This window comes from Sprattus sprattus (assembly GCF_963457725.1).
Source record: "Sprattus sprattus genome assembly, chromosome: 7".
Taxonomy (NCBI): domain Eukaryota; kingdom Metazoa; phylum Chordata; class Actinopteri; order Clupeiformes; family Clupeidae; genus Sprattus; species Sprattus sprattus.
This window is the reverse complement of record NC_137926.1, coordinates 23,404,660-23,424,621: the sequence shown is the minus strand read 5'-3', so window position 1 is coordinate 23,424,621 and position 19,962 is coordinate 23,404,660. Positions and strand designations below refer to the sequence as shown.

Genomic DNA, 19,962 nt, shown 5'->3' with positions numbered 1-19,962 from the left:
AGGCCCTCACTTGATGGAAAATGGGCTTAACTGAGGACTCAGGATTTATTTGTGGAGTGCTGCCTAAGTCATGGCAAATTCCTCCATTAAAAACAAAAGCTGTTTCCAATTTCCAGCAGCAGAATGACAAGTGGGTAAAATCTGTTTGCTTGCACATTTAAATTGTTGCTTATACTAACACGTACTAAATGTATCTCCACAACACAGAGATTGTAATATGTCTCTTTCAGTATAAACTATGTTGAAAGCAAACATAACTACACAAAGATAAATAAACTCCCTAGAAAAGACAATCAGATTCCAGCCTTCATTGGCTATGACCCAAGAGGATATGTTGCAACTAAAGGAAGCTGAGGGTTAAGGAAAGGTCAGAGGTCACTGATAGACAGGCTTGTCAGTGGCATTATCTGTGTCTCAGCTTCCTAATGTGTTTTCAATTATCAAGTGAGGAATAGATAACACCCCTGCACTGATAACATCCCTGTGAGTGTGTAAAGAGAGAAAGACAGAAAGAGAGTGAGATCGAGGAAGGCACGCATGTACATAAAGAGTGTAATGTCACCTTTGCAGGTGAAGAGCCACCAACTGAAACTTAATTAGGGATTCTGGCTTTTCTGGTTTGTGATGGTGCCCTTTTCTGGAAAATGTTCCATGAACCCAACTCAAGTGAATGTGGCTATTACCTGCACCTCTGACACACTTGCCCTTGAATGTGAATGTGCCTCCTCACCATTAGGCCTGATAATACCTAATGTCAAGGGTTTATCAATACCCAATAGCAATAGCAAAGGAGGGTACTGTAGCAATAGGCAACCATAGCAGCAACACCCCCTCAGTAAATGCCAAATATTCTAATATTTAATATATAATATAATTTTCATTATATTCATTTTGGTGAGTGAGGGTCTAAGGACCTGCCCAACATTCCGAGCCCAGGGATAAATCCATGGTCACGTAAGGGCCATGTTTCTTAACTTCTTAAGCCTTAAGTTCTATTTAAATGTCATCTGCACTGATTCCTAATGCAACAGATCTCACACTGTTTGGGAGTACAGTCTACTGAGGAACAGCAGCTAAAGCTCTCACTCTTCAGTATCCTGTGCTGCACTGTTTTTAGAGCTAGGGAGTGAAGTTTACCGCAGTTCTGGTGTAGCCGGTTCACCTCCCCTGCACCCACCAGAAACACAAAACGGAAAGAAGCGATGAAGTCATGTTTTCATTTTTTGAGGCAGTATCCAGGGATGTGAACGGAAGTGTTCTCCTCATTCACATATGGGAACGGCAGCTAGACTCTGTGTTTGCCAGCGCGCAGTTCAAGGTTCACCCAGCAGTGGAAACCTTAATGGAGTTCAACTGGAGGTAGAGATACAAAATGGCTTCTGTCTTGTGTGTATGAAGTTTCACATGCATTGGAAATGCTGTTTGCATAGCACAACCCTGCGAGCCCCTTTTTCACTGTTGCCAGACAGACAGGTCCTGAGAAAGACAGACAGGTCCTGAGAAAGACTGGGCACAGAGATGGGGCCAGAACACACCACACAACCACAGACTCAACGTCACATTTCTTATGGAGGCTCCCTTGTCTGCACTCACTGTGGTGTGCTGTTTACCTGTTCAAAATAGAGCTCTCTCTCTGTCTCTCTCACTCTCTCTCTCTATCTCTGTCAAGATGTCCCTCTCCTTTGAGATGGAAAAAATATCAAGTTTCCTTTCTTTCTTTCTATCTTTTCTCTGGTCTTGCTAAATTCCATCTCTTTCTCTTTCCCTCTCTCTTCCCATGCCTTTTTGTATGGGCCCAGAGGATAAATGAAGGAAAATGAATGATTCCATGAGGAATGTGTCAGGAAAGTGACTGGCTCATGCAAACATGTGCAAGCACACACACACGCAAACACACACACACACACACACACACACACACACACACACACGCAAACACACACACACACACACACACACACACACACACACACACACACACACACACGCACACCCATGGACACAGCCATACAAACACACACACACACACACACACACACACACACACACACACACACACACGCACACCAATGGACACAGCCATACAAACACACACACACACACACACACACACACACACACACACACACACACACACACACACATTTCATAGAGTAATGTGCTGTTCTGATTAATCCTCCTCTCATAATGTATAATTAAAATTTGATGTCATGTATTTAAAAATTATATTTTATATAACACTGGAATGCATCACAAAATATCTTGCTAAGCATATGGTATATATGCATTAAGTGGCCCTAGTAATCATTAAATAGAGTTATGCTAGTCTAATTTACTTCCTTATCTGAAACATATTAAAGAGGTTCCTTTAAAGCAGGGGTGTCAAACTCAAATACACAGAAAAAAAATGGGTGTAAGTCGAGGGCCGGACAGTGGGGCAAATGCTCCCTAAATTGACGTATGCTACCAACGCGGGGACAGTGCATTTTGGGACTTGCAGTATTTGTGGTGCGTTCGACATACCAGCGGCCACGGCAGACAAGCTCTGATAGATAAATAGATGGATACTTTATTAATCCTGAGGGAAAATTAGGCAAACCAAATAACATTTCACCGTTGCTCATTCAAATCCATGGAACTTTTTGCAACATTGCGGGCCAGATTAAATGGTTTGTTGGGCCTGATCAGGCCCGCGGGCCTTGAGTTTGACACATGTGCTTTAAAGCATTCGTTGGGTAGCTGTGGTCAAGATCATACTCAAAGTTGGCCTGTTGCATTACATCTGCTTATTTTAACCTTGCTCATAGCAAACTTTGCATGAAAACATGGAAGACAGCCACACACCATGGTTTCTGTCCTTAAAAATCTCAGCATCTCAACAAATAAAAAATATTAAATGAAACTACAGTATAGTGTGGATTTGAATATTGAGTTATTCCTACTTACACTTCTCACTTACAGCAAACAATGGCCTTTTACTCAACTAAAAAACTATTTAAAACTATTTCCGACTTCCCATGCATCAATTTCTAAGCATCCGATGCTTTATGTTTAGGTGGTGTAAATAAAGGCATTGGTATTTTGTACTGAGCTATATGAAGTGTGACAAAATTAGCTTTGTTTTGGGGCGTTTGTGCAAGTATACCTAGATGAATTAGCATACTTGATCAATTAAATCTACTTTATATTTGTACTTCCATGTACTTTTCATATGTTCATATACCCATACACTAGCCTGGATAACAGCCCGAACCCCGCCCACAATTTGTTTGTTCTGGGAAGTTCGGTCTGGCGCTGCTCGATTAGGGAGAAAGTATCAGTTTTCAGCAAAACGATCACCAATGAAATTGTCAGGGTGGGCTTTATACGATGATGGACAGATGATCAACCAACGCTTGAGTTGAATAACCGGTAGATCCGAAATAGTACCAAGATGGTGGCGTCTCGGAAGCCTGTTTTATGTGAATTAAGCTATCTACATGACTTTTTTATGTCTTCATTGACTCGGTTAGTTGTGTATGTGCAACACAAATGTTGCAAAGAATTGTAGGTCTTAACTGATGCTCTAGACCATTATTGTAGACCAAAAATCCATTAAAACAATAACAATAGCTAGCTAGCCTCGCTGATAATAGGCATGCATATCTCACAGATATTGAGCGCATACATTATGAAAGAGGAACAGAGAAACCAATTATTTTGTCCTTCCTATGGGATCCGGTAAAAGTTTAATGTATAAGATGGTCATACTACGTTGCTCTGATTGGTTCTAGGTATCCAATTGAGCGAAGAGGCATTTTCTTTCCTGGTTTGTTGAAACACGCCCCATAATCACAGCTCAAATGGAGCAGTATCAGACTCATATTCTGACTAGAATTATGAGTATGACATCATCAGGCTACCCATACACTGGCACCATTTAGGTCCCCGGGGATTTTTGACCTAGGAAGCATTCCAAAAAGGCATACTGACGAAAATAAAGAATGGACCCTCCATAATGACAAATTAAACTGAAAGAGTCGCTTGCACAGACTTTCCAAAGTCCTCTCAAGACCCTCACGGGTAATCTGACACAAACTATTACAATGATTGTCACGAGTTACCTGAGCTAGACCACCAGTGGCTCTATTTCTAGCCAAAGGCTGATAGTCTCCTTGAGAACCCCAAGAGGCAGAGTCAAGACAACGGTGAAAGGGGAGTCCAAAGTCTTTACTTGACAACTTCAATAAATCTTACAGACACAGTAACAATCAGACATAAGTCCAAGTCTCAGCAAGAAGCAATGCCAACAGAGGGTTTAAATACTAGAACTGAAAAGGGTAAACGAGTAAACACAGGTGATGAACATTAACACAAAATGCAATCAATGCAATCAAAAGGTCATGTGCTCCAGGTGAGTCCCTCTGGCAGGAAAGACCAAATATGGGCATCCTTAGGTTACTTCCGTCTGGTCTCCCTGGATAGCCTTGTGACAGGACCCCCCCCTCTGCGGCCGACTCCCGGAGGCCCGGGGCGATCTGGATGACCTTGGTGGAACTTGCGAACGAGGCCTCGATCCAAGACATGTCGTGCGGGGACCCAGCTCCTCTCCTCTGGGCCATAACCTTCCCAGTCGACGAGGTATTGCAATCCCCGTCCAACACGTCTGGAGTCCAACAGCCGCTTGATGGAATACGCCAGACCTCCACCTATGAGACGGGGTGGGGGAGGTGGGGGCACGGGGGGGAACAGAGGAGAGGTAAGAACTGGCTTCAATAGGGATACATGAAACACGGGATTCACCTTCATGGACCTTGGGAGTTCCAGCTGGTAAGTGACTGGGTTCAACCTCCGAACGATGCGGAACGGTCCAACATAACGTGGAGCAAGCTTCTTAGAATCAATTTTCAATGGGAGATCTCTTGCGGACAACCAGACTCGTTGACTAGGTCTGAACCGTGGAACCGGTCTCCTGTGTCGGTTGGCCTGTCTCTGGTGGCGAGATGTTGACTGGCATAAGGCGATGCGAGCCCGTCTCCAGGCTCTTCGGCAGCGGGACACAAATACCTCAGCAGAGGGGACCGCCACAGAGACCTGTTGACTGGGGAACAGAGGAGGTTTAAAGCCAAATTGACATTCAAAAGGAGACATACCGGTTGATGACCGCTGAAGGGTGTTGTATGACAGTTCAGCCCACATCAAAAATTGGTTCCATTTCGCTGGATAGGAGGAAACAAAACAACGCAGATACTTTTCAAGGTCTTGGTTCACACGCTCAGTCTGGCCATTTGACTGTGGGTGAAACCCAGAAGAAAGGCTGACTGAGGCATCAAAGAGAGACCAAAAGGCCTTCCAAAATCTAGATGCAAACTGTGGCCCACGGTCCGAGACGATGTCTGAAGGCACTCCATGAATTCTCACCACATGCTGAAGGATAAGACCGGCAGTCTCACACGCAGATGGCAGCTTGGGGAGTCCTATGAAGTGAGCTGCCTTTGAGAACCGGTCTACCACGACAAGGATCACCTTATTTCCCATGGAGTTTGGCAGGCCAGTCACAAAATCCATGGAGACATGTGACCATGGTCTCTTGGGGATGGGCAGCGGCAGTAGAAGACCTGCAGGCCGTTGGTTACTGGATTTGTGCTGTGCGCAGACTGGACATGCGTTCACAAAGGATTTGACATCCCCTCTCATCTTAGGCCACCAGAACCCTCGCCGAATGAATTCAAAGGTGCGCTGCACGCCTGCATGGCCCGTCAAACGTGTGGAATGGCCCCATTGCAAAACTCTTGCCCTGGCTGAGCTAGGTACAAAGAGACAGCCCTCTGGGGCCTCAGGTGGGCAAGCCTCGGACTCGAGGGCCTGTCGGACCGTGTCTTCAATGGCAAACTGTACTGGCGCCACGATGCAGGAGGCGGGAAGAATGGGCTCAGGGGTTCGATCCCTCTCAGAGAGGTCAAACTGGCGGGAGAGGGCATCTGCCTTTGTGTTCTTCGACCCCGGTCTGTAAGAGAGCACAAAGTTAAAACGGCTAAAGAAGAGTGCCCACCTTGCTTGCCGTGGATTCAGACGTCTGGCCTCTCTAATATAGGACAGGTTCTTATGGTCTGTCCAGACCTGGAAGGGATGTTCCGCCCCCTCCAACCAGTGGCGCCATTCCTCAAGCGCTAACTTGACAGCCAATAGCTCCCGGTCTCCCACTGCATAATTCTTCTCTGGTGAGGTCAAGCGCCGTGAGAAAAAGGCACATGGGTGCAGCCTTCCATCTTCAACCAACCTCTGTGAAAGAATTGCACCCACTCCGACATCAGAGGCATCCACTTCGACCACAAAAGGCTGGGCAGGGTCAGGATGGCAGAGAATTGGAGCAGACACAAAGCGTTTCTTTAAGGTGTCAAATGCAGTCTGTGCCTCTGGTGTCCACTTGATCCTAGCTGGGGACCCCTTGGTGAGTGCAGTGATTGGGGACGCCACCGAACTGAAGTTCCTAATAAAGCGGCGATAAAAATTGGCAAAGCCCAAAAAACGCTGCACCTGCTTCAGGGTAGCTGGTTGGGGCCAGTCCAGAATGGCACGCACCTTGGTGGGGTCCATGTCGATGCCCTGCTGAGATATGACGAAGCCCAGAAAGGAGGCCTGACTGACATGGAACTCACACTTCTCCCATTTCACGAACAGGCGGTTCTCATACAGTCTCTTCAGGACCTCTCGAACGTGTTGGACATGGAGGCTCTGTGAATGAGAAAAAATTAAAATATCGTCCAAATAGACAAACACAAATCGGTCTAACATGTCCCGCAAAACATCGTTAATAAACTCTTGAAATACAGCTGGGCTGTTTGCTAAGCCAAACGGCATCACCAGATATTCATATAGGCCACTAGGGGTGATGAATGCGGTCTTCCATTCATCCCCTTCCCTCACGCGCACCAGGTTGTAGGCGCTACGCAGGTCCAGCTTGGTAAAGATGGTGGCGTGGCGCAGCTGTTCAAAGGCGGACGACATTAGGGGGAGTGGATACCGATTCTTGATGGTAATACTGTTAAGGCCTCTGTAATCGATGCATGGACGTAGTCCACCATCCTTCTTCCCTACAAAAAAGAAGCTTGCCCCTGCAGGAGACCTAGAGGGTCTGATGAAGCCGGTCTTGAGGGCCTCCCTGATGTACTCCTCCATGGCAAGTTTCTCAGGGGGAGAGAGGGAATATAGTCTGCCCCTTGGTGGCATAGTGCCTGGAAGCAGATCGATGGCACAGTCGTAGGGACGATGTGGTGGCAGCACTGAAGCTTTGGCCTTGCTGAAGACCATAGCCAGATCTCTATAAGGCCCTGGTAATCCTGGTATCTCCACACAAGGTTTGGGGTCTGCACTACTCTGGGGCTGATGGGACAGGGGCAATTCCTCTATCTGAGCACGACACAACTTCTGAACTCTGACACAAGAGGAGACACAGTTAGGACCCCAGCGGGTTAATGAGCCTGTGGCCCAAGAGAACTGAGGTTCGTGTTTACATAACCAGGGATAGCCCAGAATCATAGGATCAATTGGTGAGTCAAGTAACTGAAATTGGATAGTCTCACCGTGGTCGTCAATGAGTAGCTGAACCGGTTTAGTACGGTAGGTCAGTTCCCCTGTACCAATAGGTCTTCCATCAATCGCCTGCACCTTACGTGGCGAAGGGTTCAACTCGATGGGTAGTTGCAACTTCAAGGCCCATGACAAATCGAAAAAGTTCTCTGCAGCTCCAGAATCAACAAGGGCACTAACAGGAGCTTGAATGGTCTGAAAATCCCCCCAACTAAGCCTTACAGGCAAACGCAAACCAGACACTGACCTGGACGAGAGTACGGCTCCGCTCCTCAGGGTCTCCCGGCTCCCTGAAGAGCTCTGTCTTTTCCCTGCAGTCCTGGACATTGGGGACGAAGGTGGTCAGCGGCTCCACAATAGAGACATCTTCCTTCTCGCCAACGTCTCTCACGTTCCTGCTGGGACAGACGAGTTCTGCCCAGTTGCATTGGCTCTTCCATGGTCAATGGAGTCTCCAGAGGCGTCTGAGAAACTGGGAGTGAGAGGACTGATGGACGCAGGCCATAGGACGACAGGCTCCTGCCACCTCGCTCCCTTTGGCGCTCCAGGCGGCGGTTGTCGATGCAGATCGCCAGAGTGATGAGAGCCTCCAAGCCATGGCCCCAGTCTCGAGTGGACAGCTCATCCTTGATTATTTCTGCTAGCCCATGGTAAAAGGTTGAGATCAAGGCCTCCTCCTCCCATCCAGTCTCTTCAGCCAGGGTTCTGAATTGAATGGCATAATCCACCACCGTCTGTGATCCCTGACGTAGGTCGAGGAGTCGTCTGGCGGCCTCACGCCCACTTACGGGATGGTCGAAGACTTGACGGAGATTGTGGGTGAACAGATCCAGACTCTGACAGATCGCGGAGTCCTTCTCAACTAGGGCTGTGGCCCACTCTAGGGCCCGGTCAGAAAGCAAGGTGATAATATAGGCGATCCTGGCGGCTTCATTGGCAAAAGAATAGGGCTGGATCTGGAAAATCAGAGAGCACTGGGTTAAAAATGGCTTGCACCCACCAGGACGACCATCATAGCGTTGAGGAGCAGGGATCTTGGGTTCAGGGCCTGGAGTCTGGGGGTCTCTTTGGAAGGCAGACCGAGTAGCCGCCATTGGAGCTGGTGTGGGTCCTAGCCAACGATTTTCCAGACGTTGCACAGAGTCCAGGAGCTTCCCAACTGAGTCGGTGAGGTGTTGAAGCTGGTCCTGGTGCGCTCCCAACATCGCCCCTTGGGTAGTCAGGGCACCTCGGATCTGCTCTGCCTCTGAAACGGGTAGTGGTGACTCTGCGGAGTTCATGTTGTCTGGCTGAGACTTGCTGTCACGAGTTACCTGAGCTAGACCACCAGTGGCTCTATTTCTAGCCAAAGGCTGATAGTCTCCTTGAGAACCCCAAGAGGCAGAGTCAAGACAACGGTGAAAGGGGAGTCCAAAGTCTTTACTTGACAACTTCAATAAATCTTACAGACACAGTAACAATCAGACATAAGTCCAAGTCTCAGCAAGAAGCAATGCCAACAGAGGGTTTAAATACTAGAACTGAAAAGGGTAAACGAGTAAACACAGGTGATGAACATTAACACAAAATGCAATCAATGCAATCAAAAGGTCATGTGCTCCAGGTGAGTCCCTCTGGCAGGAAAGACCAAATATGGGCATCCTTAGGTTACTTCCGTCTGGTCTCCCTGGATAGCCTTGTGACAATGATGTGTTTGGGAGAAAAATAATAATAATAATGCATGGGTTCACTATTATGAATTCCATAACTGCTAGTTTCTATCCAAACCCCACAAACATCTCCTTTGAGGAATGTACTTATGTGGAGCATGGCTTTATTTATGTTTTTTTTTTTTTTCATGAAACCACTCGGGGATCTATGGGAGTATAACTCTAACCATGACTCCTCCATGCTGACGCCACTAAGCCCTACAATTTGAAGTGCCCTGTGTAGGTGGGCTGAGGGCCTTGTGGGAGTGCAGAGATGCACATTCCACTCTCTCCTCCCAGTGACTGACCCAGCCCAGGTCTGAGTTTGAGTCCGGCCCGGGAGGTGGCCCAGCCCTGGGGGCCACAGGTCAGCAGGCCTCTCCCTAACGTCCTCTCCAGATCTATCTACCGTGACGACTTCCCACCTATCACGTCCCTATCTCTCTATCTGTCCCAACCTCACTGAGAGTCAGTTCCTTGCACTTTCATTCAGAGTTAGTGTGGTTGCCACGGTGCGTATACCTAATGCTATTAAGCCATTTACTATAATGTTATCAAGCAAACATGGATATCTGTTTTGCACTTTTGGCACCCCCCCAGCACTGTGCACTTGAGTGCATTGGCCTTTTTGGTTGGTTCACGCTCTGTGACAGAATTAGGAAAACTCTATCTGTGAAAGCTGATGTATGTGACCTCTGGCCCGGCATGCTTCCTGTGTTTGTCTTGTTATGTGGATAGAGAGCTCTATCAGTGCTCACTGCTCCTTTGTAACGCTATCTGAGAGGCACCTTTCCCCCAGACCCTTTGTATCAGATACATCCTACTGGAACAGCTCCTTACTAGACTGGGCTCACCAGGTGGATAATCCACAGTATCACCTAGACCTGAATTACCATGGATTCATCATCACTATAAAATGGATAAATGTTTTTCACATGAAAGTGGTTCCTCCATATCGTTCAACCATCACTCTGCTTTTCTCTCTTTCCCTCCTGTGAATAGAGTGTGAGAAATGAAGTGATGACACAGGCTGTAGGTTCATGCTCGGGCTCGAGGGGGTTAGGGGTGGGGTGGGAGATACTGTCTGTGCTTGGAGCAGATGTTGGTGCATCCACAGGTCAAAGTGCCCTAAGCGCAACTGATAAGTGGCCATTCAGGAGGTAAAGCGAGGGGTGGAAGCCATGATGGAATCTGTTAAGAATGTTGACAGTTATTAGGTTCCGCAGCTGCCATTGTCTTATCTTAAACACAGGCCAGGAGATTCTCTCTTCGGCTAGTTCAGGAGTATTTTCAGTGTGCTCATTCAACCATTACTTAATTTCTCGCGTTACTTCTGCGATTGATGGGTAAATCATATTCTGGATAAACACACAGCAATAGAATACACTGAACTGAAAACAGACACAATGCAGAAATATCCCTGTTTCATCTGAAGTTTGAAGCAAATCGTCATGGTTATGTATCATGTTAACAAAGGAAATCCTGGCATACATCAACATGAAACACTCATCTTGAAATCCTCTCGAGTGAACAGTTGACAAAAGGATCGAGCCAATCCTGATACCCTGTTTTTCAGAGCCATAACTGTATCTGTTGAGGATCACATATGTCTAAGGTTGTTAATAGACCAGCAAAGAGACTGTACTGTTTTAAAAATGCTGGAAGACCAGAGTTCTTTACTTATAGATCATACTGTGTCATAACTAACAAAGACTTGGAATAAAGTTTATCAAGGTTGTTACATGTAACCCTTTCATTAAACCAGCTGTGTTATAACGTGCATGTCAAATACTATTATTTTCATTCTTTGAAAGGACTGTGTCAGACACTGCATAGTTCTACTGAGGTCCAGCTGCTTAAGCTAAAACCGCCATGTTCACTTTGAGTCTTACCTCAGTTACCCTCCTTAGGTCTGCACAGAGCTGAGCCCTACCGCCTGGGATTGGACCGGGAAGAAGGATAGCCACAGCACAATTTCATGCTTCATATACGTCTCAGACTGCTGGCAGGTTAACACGGCTCACAGTGGCCCCAGCTGCAGAAGGCAATGGCCTCGCTCTCTCTCCGGATTTTATGGAAGAAGCGGGTCATTGTTGATGGGCCTGTGGGCAGACTTGTTCCTTGATGCAAAGAGTCAGCTCTCATTTATGGCAGACTGATTGGAGGTTTCCTCCATTTTCATTTTTTTGGGGGGTTGAATTCCTGAATTTGATTTAATGGAGACATCATCTCCGTTCAGACTCTTTGCATCTAAAGTGGAATGATTGGAGGAATATGCTTGATGCATTTTAGTGTGCTCTGATTAAGCTAAGGGAGTGCCACTACAAAGGTCTAGTGAGGAACAATGAAACACAATGGGGTCATTCATTTTCTATGCAACCAACTTAACACTTTAATGTGGGGTGTAATTAGCGGATGTTCCCATAGACAACAAAAAAGCATATGTATATGCGGACATGCACACACACACAAACTCATGTGCTTACAGAGGCAAACACAAACACGTTCACAAAGAAAACCAAATGTAAACACACACATGCAGACACATTCATTCACACATGCTTATTCATTCAAGCACATAGCCTCTCTCACACAAGCACACAAAGCCACAACCCAGACACAGAAACACATATCAACTCTCAGACACACACACACACACACACACACACACACACACACACACACACACACACACACACACACACAACACACACACACACACACACACACACACACACACACACACACACACACACACACACACACACACAATACATACACACACGCTCACAATGCTGCATCTGATGATACACCTCCTCCATTTCTTGATAATGGGCCTGCTCCGGGAAAGTTGCCATGGCCTGGATTAAATGTCAGAGGAATTCACAATTGTTGTTCACCGGGTAGCCCATACTACTCTTGGGGACTCAGCAATATGAACCACTTCACTTAATATATATGATCAAAAAAACTTCCACACCTGAAGCATCCATCTTGTTACTGGCAATACAGAACTGCTCTGACGTAGCTACCAATACAAAAGAGGAGTTTTATCAGATTCAGATACCATCAGGGCAGATGAAGTCTACGGTGGTAAATGGCGTGCCAATTACCAGTCTCTTGTTACCATTTCCCATCTTGGATTGCCTGGCAGCATGTGACGAAACCACATTCTTGAATTGGTAGCTACCACAGAACTGCTCGATGGCCTAAGTCTGCCGTAGTGACGCGGGGACAAATCTCCCAGGGGGTTTCTCCGGCCACTCTCCCTGCTGTGTGGACAGACTGGGGTAAAAGCTGGGGGTGGAACCGCTGGACTGTGTAACACATTGAGTGCTGAGTGGTGGCTTTGTCCCCTGTGTCAGTGCGGCAGACTCAGGCGCACTTGAGGAGTGAATAGCTTGTAGCTCACCATGGCAACAGTGTTAACAATGTTGTTGGTCTTGTGAATCGAAACACTCGCAGTGTGTGTTTGGTGGGGGTCGTAAAGAGTGAGGTGGGGAGAGAGAGAGGGGCCCTGTCTGAACTTGACTGATTGCTTGATTCTGTCTTGGTCCTCCAAAAACACTCAAAACATAAAATAATTTTCCTACTCCAGTGACTGTGTAACAGAAAGAACCAGTCGATGGGGTAATATACGTGTAATGCCGAATATTTTTTTTGGATTACAGCCACATGCTCTGTCCCTGAAAACTGCTCCAATCTCGACAGTAAGTCATCCAAACTGAACTGTTGGACTCTGATGAAAAACTGAACCACAAACTCCACGTGTATCACATATTGAAACTTACTTTCCATAATCAACTTCTCCCTAGTGAGAGGAGTGAGAGCTCCCTCTACCCTCGTTCCTCTCCTCTCATGTGCTCTGAAGTGGGAGTTTAAACTCACGTGTGCCGATGTCAAGACGACTGTGTCCTTTGTGTTCTCTGCACCAGGTCTTGTCCTGTGCCTCACTCATGCCTGGCTGACAGACCCAACTCCAAGCACAGGCACTCTGTCTCCCCCGAGACACTGGGCTCATGAGCTGCTGAGAGAGATCTGGGTCTGGGTCTGGGTCTGGGTCTGGGTCTGGGTCTGGGTCTGGGTCTGGGTCTGGGTCTGGGGTATGGGCTCCCTTTGCCACACAAATAAGCAAAAGTTTTTGAATGAAACCATTTTGTCCTGCTCCTAGTAGAGCCATGCACTCTAATGGTTAAGCAGACATTAGCAATGGAAGAAAAAAATCATACTCATATCACAGCACATCATGCCGTTTCTCACCAAATTGGCTAGGTTAGCTGCAATGATGTGAGATTTTTAATGCAAGAAAGCAAGTTTATTTTTCGTTCAGAGATTTACATTGTGTTTTATAGGCTTTATGTTGAGGCTTTTGTGTTGAAATAACAAAAGTCATTCAAATAAGCTATATTGTATCATTCAAATAAGCTATATTGTAAATGCATACTATCAAGCAATTGGAATATTGTTGATGGCCGTCACATGTAAACAATCTAAGAAGGTCAAATGGGAATGCTGGCTTTGAGTGATGACAGACAGTGTGTTAGTGCCAGCTAATGGTTAATTGATGGCTGTGGGTAATTCGATACACCTCCTTGTGCACTTGTGTGAAAGTCCATTCTTCCCCTGTTTCTGCTGCACCGTTTGTGGGCGAACAGACAGAGCTTTCAGCAGCCTCTGCCCATCCAGGGCTTTTGTAAGAGGGAGCAAGATTGAGTTTTTCAGGGAGGGGACAAGGGGTGGGGGGGATGCTCGAGGATTAAGGACGTAGGGTAGAGTATCGTCTTACAGTTCCCCCAGGGAAAGACACATGACCCTGTGGAATCGGGAAAGGGAGGGAAAAAAGATGTTGGGCTATGGTTGGAGCTCTTTCAATGAGAACCACATGCAGGACTGCAGAGAAGGAGGAGGAGGAGGAGGAGGAGGGAGGAAGAGAGAGAATGGGAGGAGGCTGTGACTAAAGCTCTTTCTCTCACTCGCTCTCTCTATCCCTCCCTCTCTCTCTCTATCCCTCCCTCTCTCTCTCCAGTGTGTGTGAGAGGGGAGTGAGTGCCGCGTGGATCCCTCCTGATATTTCCAACAGGCAGCGCAGGAGACAGAACTCGAGAGGCAGTTATCTTTCTCTCTCTCTCACTCTCTCTCTCCCTTTCTGCATGTGTGCTTGAGTGAGTGTGTGCGTGCACAGACTCTGCGTGTGCGCAACAGTGTGTGTGAGAGACGCACAGAAGAAAGAAAGAGAAAGGAATACACAAGTTTTCTATTAACATCTCACTCTGCCTTTTGGGGCTGTGGGATTTTCACACAGACAGTGAGGATCTGTTGTTGTGGCGGCCCGAAGGGGGATTTGCGCTGTGAGGCTCTTCACTTTTTCATCATCAGGGGAGAGACGACAGAGGAGGGGAGAGGCATGTCAGGAGCACCACTCCTGAGAAGGAACTCCAGCAAACAGGGCTTACAGAACCTGCTGAGGTGAGAGAGGAGTACGAGAGACTGAGGGGGGACTTTAAATGAGATTCTTAGGTGTGTGTGTGTGTGTGTGTGTGTGTGTGTGTGTGTGTGTGTGTGTGTGTGTGTGTGTGTGTGTGTGTGTGTGTGTGAGTGAGGGAGAAAAAGTGAGTGAGGTAGAAAAAGTGTGGGTGTGAAAGAGAATTATAGAGTGTGAGAGTGACTTCATTAGTGTGTGAGTGTATGAGTGACTAACTGTGTGAGTATGTATGTCTGTTTGAATATGGGATGGGGAGACCCACCAGTTACCTCTTCCTTTGTTCTTCCTGGACCGAGAGCATCGGTTAATCATTTTACTTATACACATCTTTGGAAATCACAGATTGGGCAATCTGATTGCTCTGATGGCAGAGCAAAGTTAATATAGAGACTTCTTGTAAAAGTTGTTGTGATCTCAACAACATAAAATACAAAGAACTACTTTTCTGTGTGTATTATTCAGTGCTGAGGTGCCATAGTATTCTAATGCCAGGTTACATTATTGATATGTACCCTGACACTGTACAAACATTTTAGAAATGGGGTGTTATTGTTTACAACACAAAGAAAAACAATAAGCCAAACCTGGCAGTGTGGGTGGTAAGTGACCTCGTATTTTTGCTTTGTGAAATTACGGGATTAAAGATAATAACAGACTGTATAGCCTGAGATTGTAAATCCACTCACTCCCCCCTCTTCCCACCTCATTAATCCAGATCAGACACTGTGCTGTTTAGCTAATAGCTTAAGCTGTTTTTACTGGTATTTTGTTTTTGTGGGAGAGACCATTTGTTCAGGTCCTGTGTTGTTTATTGTTTCTGTAGGAGGTCCTGTGTGGTGGGAGAGGAAGAGAGAGAGAGAGAGAGAGAGAGAGAGTGAGAGAGAGAAAGAGAGAGAGAAAGAGAGAGAGAAAGAGAATGAAAGACAGAAGGAGAGGCAAAGGAGAGGGGACTCAGGGCCTCTTGATTGTAGCTCAGGGGAATCGACCTGGTGACCTGCAAGAGGGGTGGCAGGGCTGTCCAAGCTGCTTCTCTGGGGGCTTTCAAGGGAAAGTGTGTGTTTGTGTGTGTGTGTGTGTTTGTGTGTGTGTGTGTGTGTGTGCGTGTGCGTGTGCGTGTGCGTGTGCGTGTGCGTGTGCGTGTGCGTGTGCGTGTGTGTGTGTGTCTTTGTGTGTGTGTCTCTTTCTGTGTGTGTGTGTGTGTGTGTGTCTCTTTCTGTGTGTGTGTGTGTGTGTGTGTGTGTGTGTGTGTGTGTGTGTGTGTGTGTGTGTGTGTGTACGAGTGTGCAGAGGGCCCTGCAAATTGTTCCTTTGAAAAGTGTGGGGTGCACGGATGAGTAGTGGACTGTCTGTAAACCTAACCTCAGTAGGTAAAATCCAACCATTACTGAATCACTCAACAAGCACAGAGGGGAAAGCTTATTGTACTGCACACCTGTCAAAACTAACCAAACCTTCGTCCTGGGAGACCCATTCCACAGCTGACCAGGGTCATTTGAAGAACTCATGGTTCATGTACCTTTGGAAACACACACAACCACACACATGCATGCACTCAAACACACCAACCTGACACCCATCTGACAAGGGTTGTCTGAAAACATCAAACACACGTACACGCTCCCCCCAAACACTCACACACACACACACACATACACAAAAAAGTGACTGACATATCACATTACCTGGAGCGTGATGACAGTCTGTGTGCTATCACGGCACAGATTCCCCTCATTGCTTTGCTGTCAGCAGCAAAGGACAGGTCCTGGCTCTGACTCCAGGTGAAAGAGATGTGCTGTGTGTGTCTGAGACAGCAGAGCTCCACACACAGGTCGCATTGACAAGCAAAAGGCTGGGTCCCATAGTTCTTTTTTGCACTGCCAAACCAGTCCTTTCTCACACTCTACAAGGTGGCTTTGGAAGGATAATGCCATGCATTCGTCTACATAATAGCCACATAGGGCTGTACAGACATGTACAGGATGTAAAGTGTTGTTGTACTGCAGGTGAGGGAACACAGCATTCTTTTGTGAGATTTTGTTAATGAATTCTGCAAACATGTCATGTATTCTTTCCTTGTGTCTCTGTGTGTGTGTGTGTGTGTGTGTGTGTGTGTGTGTGTGTGTGTGTGTGTGTGTGTGCGCGTGTGTGTGTGTGTGTGTGTGTGTGTGTGTGTGTGTGTGTGTGTGTCTGTTGTTTACACTGTTCAGCAAAACCTGTGCCACCTGGAGCTGGTTCCTTTGCCAAAAGGTGGTTGTTTTGTACAAACGCATTGGAATGAAGACCTTCCCAAAAACACATACATCATCTTAACACAATGAGGCCACTCTGCATGATTAATAGTATAGATATAGTACCAGCCAGTGTCAGCTGAGCTGGGAATATGACAGAGGTGCTCTGCAGATAGCCTCACACCACACAAAGACTCCCCCGCATCCTTCCTGATCTATTGAGATCTCTCTGTATGAGGAGTAGAAGGCATAGATAGAATAAATAACAGATTTCAGAAGGGTAGCACCAAAACAAAAAGGCAAATAAATGCTAGCATAGGTACTGTATAACGAATTATTGTCTGCCTCCATTTCCAGTGCATAACACCATACTACTGGCATAGTCCACTAAAAGCTGACCTGAGATGTCAGTTAAAGGGCAAAAAAACAACATGGACTTGTTTTTGCCTGTGTGGCAGAGGAAACGAGTGGTTTAGAACAGATAAAAAGGTGTCTGTCTACGACAGCCTTGGTCGCGCAATGATGTCAGGTGTGAAGTATTCATGCAAAGGTTGTGTGGACAGCACTATTTAACAACGCGCTAGTCTTCTCGGATCGCTATCAACATGCCAGCGTCGTTTTCCCAACACCGAAACCGCACAACCACGACCCCGTCACTCGCGTATGCATCACTCAGTCGGCCCTCTGTTTACAATTGGGAGATAAGAGGGAGGAATGTGAGTGACGGGCAGAGTTGGGGGCATTCGCGGTTTGAGTGGTGGGGGCAATAACCTCTGCACTAGCCCTATGGCAGCTTGCTTTACCAAAGGTTGACTAACACGGAATTCTCGGAAAGGTAAACACTGAGAGAGAGAGAGAGACTTTAGTTTGGGGCTCATATTTCTCTTTAAGGCACAGCAGCCAAAATGCATTGAGAGGATTATGTTATTGTTCACATAAAGCGGAGCGTAATACTCTGTTTATTATTTATTTAATATGCGTGTTATTTAAGTCGCTTGCGCTAGTCAAATGCCATAACTAGCAGGGGCCGTCGTAATGGTACATCAGAAACAGCTTTGTAATGAGCTTTGACATGACCCCAAAGACAAATAAACTCACAGAGACCCACAGTTTTCAGGCTGGGTGGGGCGGGGAGAAATAATCTGTGCTCCATTTGTGCTCTGTGGGGGGCATGCAGCTAAAGCAGGGGTGTTTTGTCCTTGTTGTGTTGGGTCTATCCAGAGAGCTTACCTCATCTGGCCTGGTGACTCTGAACCAACCCTTCTCTTTTTTGCTGTACTGCTATGTTCGTCCACGATAATAGCTATATTATCATACCTGCCTTTGGAGGAGCAGGCCACAGAGAACAGGAAAATATGTTATTATTTCTTTCAGTTATATTCCATTTGAAGCTCTTCAGCCCAGATCGCTGCAGGTATTCGCCTGTTGTGTATGTGTTCTGTGCATGAGTATTAAAACTACTTGACGCTGTTCAGTGCAGTGTCTTGTCTGTGAGACTGTTGGGTTTCCCATATTTCCTCCTTATTCAGTAAGAAAACTGCAGTAGTTACCCAGTCATTGTCAGCTTTTTCCTCATGCAGTCTACTGTTGAGATGACATCACCCCAGCCCCTCCCTCAGTACTCCACTCTATGTTCTATTCCTCTATATCAGGGGTTCTCAAACTTTTGCAAGCTGGGCCCCCCCAAAGCTGGTTAGGAGTAGTTGGGCCCCCCACCCCACCCCAGCGACCCTCCGCCACCTATATATATATATATATATATATATATATATATATATATATAGATATGGTGTAGTTGAGGGCGATGGCGGATAGATAGATAGATAGCATATTGTTATTGACATGTCAGGGTTAGGCTATTGTTATTGTTAGGCCCATACAGACAATTATTATACGTTTTTTTTTTCTCCGTCTATGACTTCGCGCCCCCCCTGGAGAGTGTTCGCGACCCACCAGGGGGGCCCGCCCCCCACTTTGAGAACCACTGCTCTATATTGTCCCATGATAAGACACAGGCTTCTGCTTGGGAGGTCATGCCAGGACAGAGAGGAAATTCTGCTATTGTGTACTTGGAAGTTGGGAAACAGCAACTCTGAGTGTGTGGTTGTGTGAAAGAAGTGAACTCAACAAATGTGTGTTTAGAGAGACTCACCTAGCTCACTTAAGCAGTGGGATCAGGGGTCCGGCTGGCCACCTATGTTTGGGATTATAAGGTCAACCGGTCACGCAGAGGTGGGATTAGTAAACAGACAGTCTGAGGGGATTGCTAGCTAAATCAGTGGAGAAGTAAGTTTTAAAAAGTGACAGGCAGCTAATTTTGAGGGATCTTGCATTCTGCCCTGCAGAGGGGGAAACGAGGTCAGAGGTCACATCTCCTGTCGGTAGGACTCTTCCCTATGGAAACCCTCACCTCCATTAGCTGCTGTTTTCCCTAACCCCAGGTGCTAAATCTCAGACTGGGTAAATGCGGAACGAAAGCCCCCCAAAGCACTGGCTACTGTGAGTCAGTCCTTCTTTATTTGCTTACCAAGAAAGGATGCTTTGAATCTTATTTGGGAAAATAGCACGTTGTGTGTTGTTGAGTGTGTGTTTTTCCTGCCTGCACAGGTTGACAGCCTTTTGTGACTGTCTGGTTCTTTATGGGTCTGTGATGTGTCACGGCATTCACTGGAACTGGCTTTACAGTAACAGGTCCTTTTAATCCGTTGTGCAACCGTTTCTGGCGCCTGTGACCTGACCTTTCCTTTATGGCAGGACTGAAGAGGCCCTTGGAAGTTTCACCTCAGTGTAACACACACCATTCTCATCTGTTACACACACCATACATGCTACACTGACATGACTGGCGTCATCCGCCGCACAGCGGAAATATTTTACTGTATGGGTCTGTTAGGAATTAGTCGTACAGGCAAAACAAACATACCGGTAATGTAAGTTCAGTCCTGAGTTTTCCTGCTTTAAAGTGTAATATGCTGGCAGTTGGTAGTGAAGGTAA

At 46.6% G+C, this 19,962-nt stretch overlaps 1 protein-coding gene across 3 annotated transcripts in view; it reads left to right on the top strand.

The window, feature by feature from the left end:
- The first annotated feature begins 14,401 nt into the window (after positions 1-14,401).
- The window catches only part of lsp1a (lymphocyte specific protein 1 a), a 27,013-nt gene continuing 21,452 nt past the window's right edge, over positions 14,402-19,962 (top strand). For all 3 annotated transcript variants that reach the window (XM_080842322.1, XM_080842323.1, XM_080842321.1), the window contains exon 1: positions 14,402-14,723. In XM_080842322.1, coding sequence (XP_080698448.1) covers positions 14,662-14,723 — 62 coding nt within the window. In that variant the 5' untranslated portion in view covers positions 14,402-14,661. The remainder of the gene's footprint in view (positions 14,724-19,962) is intronic.